The following is a 2,476-nucleotide window of genomic DNA, read 5'->3' on the forward strand; positions in this document are numbered from 1 at the left end:
CGGCGCGGGCCGTGCCCTCCCGGCATGCTGCGCCCCGCGTTCTCCCGCCGCCCACGGTGTGCTCGGTTCCCTCCCGTGCGGGACTCTGTGCTGCTTGCAGCGGCCCCTGAGCTTCTGTTCATTTTTGCTCTTTTCAGAGCCAGGCTGGATGAGGCCTTGAGCAGCATGGCCTAGTGGGAAGTGTCCCTGCCCATGGCAGGGAGTTGGGACTAGGTGATCTGTAAGGTCCATTCCAACCCCTAAAATTCTATGAGTCTGTGATTCTGAGCTATCTGGAGGTTCCTAGTGCAGGTGGAGCTCAGCGTTTGCGTCTCCTGCCATGTTCCTTTTGGAGCTGCTCTGACAGCTCTGGGTTTGTGTTAGATCCTTGCAAATGCACTTACCTGCTGTCAGGCGCATCGCGCTCACCTGGGGAGCGTCAGCTCATATTACACGGGATTACTTGTGTCTGCTGCCCAGTGTAAGGCCGTTAGTGTGTACCCTAGGAGCTCCAAACCTGCCTTGGATTTGCAAGGCAAAAGTATTATTTGCTTGGACTTAGCTAGCTGAGCTTGCTAAGGGCCTGCCAGATACACATGGATGCCACCGATGTGTTTAGATAGCAGCAACAGTGCTTTGAGAGGAATTTGCCTGTTGTAAGGTAATCCGGGGAAGAAAGAACTTTCTGAAGTTGGGAAAACATGGCATCAGCAACCCTCTAATCCACAAGCTTTCTTACACTCCTATGGCCTTTCTTATTGCATATTTCACATCATAGGGAAGTGATAAAAAACTGCTTGTATTTGAAATTTCTTCATTGTCTTATGTTCTCTATTGTTTTGAAAAATGTAAAGTGACACACAATAACATCTCTCTATATCTTCTTCAGAAAAAGTCCCTGGAGTCTATAAACTCTAGACTTCAGCTGGTTATGAAAAGTGGCAAATATGTGCTCGGGTACAAACAGACTCTGAAAATGATTCGTCAGGGCAAAGCTAAGTTGGTCATCCTAGCCAACAACTGTCCTGCCTTGAGGTAAGCAGATGTGTGAGAACACCATTCTCTCTGAGACAGGGTCTGCTTCTTGCTAATTTCTGTAGCGAATTGATGCAGAGGACTTCACTGGCATGTTCTGCAGTGCTATGACGTGAAAGTTTGGAGTGTAAGGATTTCAGGTCTGCATGTGTTGAAATGCTTCCCAGCATTTTTCTAGCTTTCTGATTCAAAGAGTTTGCACTAGAGAAGGTACTAGAAGCTTTTCACTCTGTGATAGCATTCACAAAGCATAATGGGGCTGAATTCCCATGTTTTTCCAAATATTGGGAAATACTGGAAAATAACTTCGTGGCTAGGAAAATACGTAATTGATTTAAAATATTTGAAGCACACAAACTTTACTGTCCAGGTTAGTTACTGATTTGAGTTTCTGGCCACTGAAACTTGATTTTTTTGAGAATGAAATCTTTACTAACTTCCTGACACTTACCTTATTGGGTATCTGGGCTCTTTTTGTTGTTAAGGGATATTGACAGACTCAGGAAAACCGAAGTTTGGAAAATGGAAGTGAGATGCTGGGGAAACAGCAGGACTGTTACAGTAGGGGACAATCCGCAGTGTGAGTGGGGATCCAAGAAGAGATTGAGGAACAGTATTGACCACTAGAATCTCCCAGTGGATGTCAGAAGAGAGGGAATATAGTTTCACTTTCTGTTTTAAAGAAAAATGCAGTTTTTCTCAGCTGGTGGCAGCCATGTCTCTGTTTGGCATCTGGCCACTGCGGATCAACTAATAATGATCATTGTTCATGCGTTTTGGCACAGCTGCTGCAGCCTGTCAGAAGTCTGCAAGTCCTGAAACCTCTTGCCTTATAGAAATGAGCATTTGTAGGAAACCTTTTGCTATGTAGAAATGAGCATTTGTAGGAGCAGCTGTTACAGACCTCTGGGAAAGGGTTCCTGAGATGCAACATAGTGATTTTGCCTGGCAGGAACAGCTGTGTTTCTCTGGGTGGGAGGGAAAACTGTGTATGGTTTGAGTGTAATATGAGTTAAAGCTGCTTTCTGTATTGCAGACAATCAGAATTGTTTGTCAGCACTGTAACACCGAGTTTTTGGGTTTCAGAAAATCAGAGATTGAGTACTACGCTATGCTGGCCAAGACTGGTGTCCACCATTACAGTGGCAACAACATTGAATTGGGCACAGCATGTGGGAAATACTACAGAGTGTGCACACTGGCCATCATCGACCCAGGTAATTCCCTCCTGCAGTGTAGTGACCACAGCAGTTACTGTATTCATGGTTCTCCCTTCTGGGAGTAGCAGCAATGAGCAAGTAATGAGTGGAGGTGATGACACATTTGGCTGCCTTTTTCTGTCAGGTTTAACTCTTAATTATAAAATTTTCTCTGACCAAGATCCTGTTCTTTTGTGAGTACTATGTTCCTAGAACCCAGAAGGACTGGTGCTTGTGCTTGCACATAGCTCCTTGTACTGCTG

The 2,476-nt window shown here is 45.2% G+C and overlaps 1 protein-coding gene across 1 annotated transcript in view; it reads left to right on the forward strand.

The window, feature by feature from the left end:
- Positions 1-868: 868 nt before the first annotated feature.
- The window catches only part of RPL30 (ribosomal protein L30), a gene marked incomplete at its 5' end in the record, with an annotated part of 2,781 nt that continues 1,173 nt past the window's right edge, over positions 869-2,476 (forward strand). The window contains 2 exons of the mRNA XM_009072952.1: positions 869-1,014; positions 2,101-2,231. Coding sequence (XP_009071200.1) covers positions 869-1,014; positions 2,101-2,231 — 277 coding nt within the window. The remainder of the gene's footprint in view (positions 1,015-2,100; positions 2,232-2,476) is intronic.

The sequence above is a fragment of the Acanthisitta chloris genome, unplaced genomic scaffold, assembly GCF_000695815.1.
Source record: "Acanthisitta chloris isolate BGI_N310 unplaced genomic scaffold, ASM69581v1 scaffold4554, whole genome shotgun sequence".
Lineage (NCBI taxonomy): Eukaryota > Metazoa > Chordata > Aves > Passeriformes > Acanthisittidae > Acanthisitta > Acanthisitta chloris.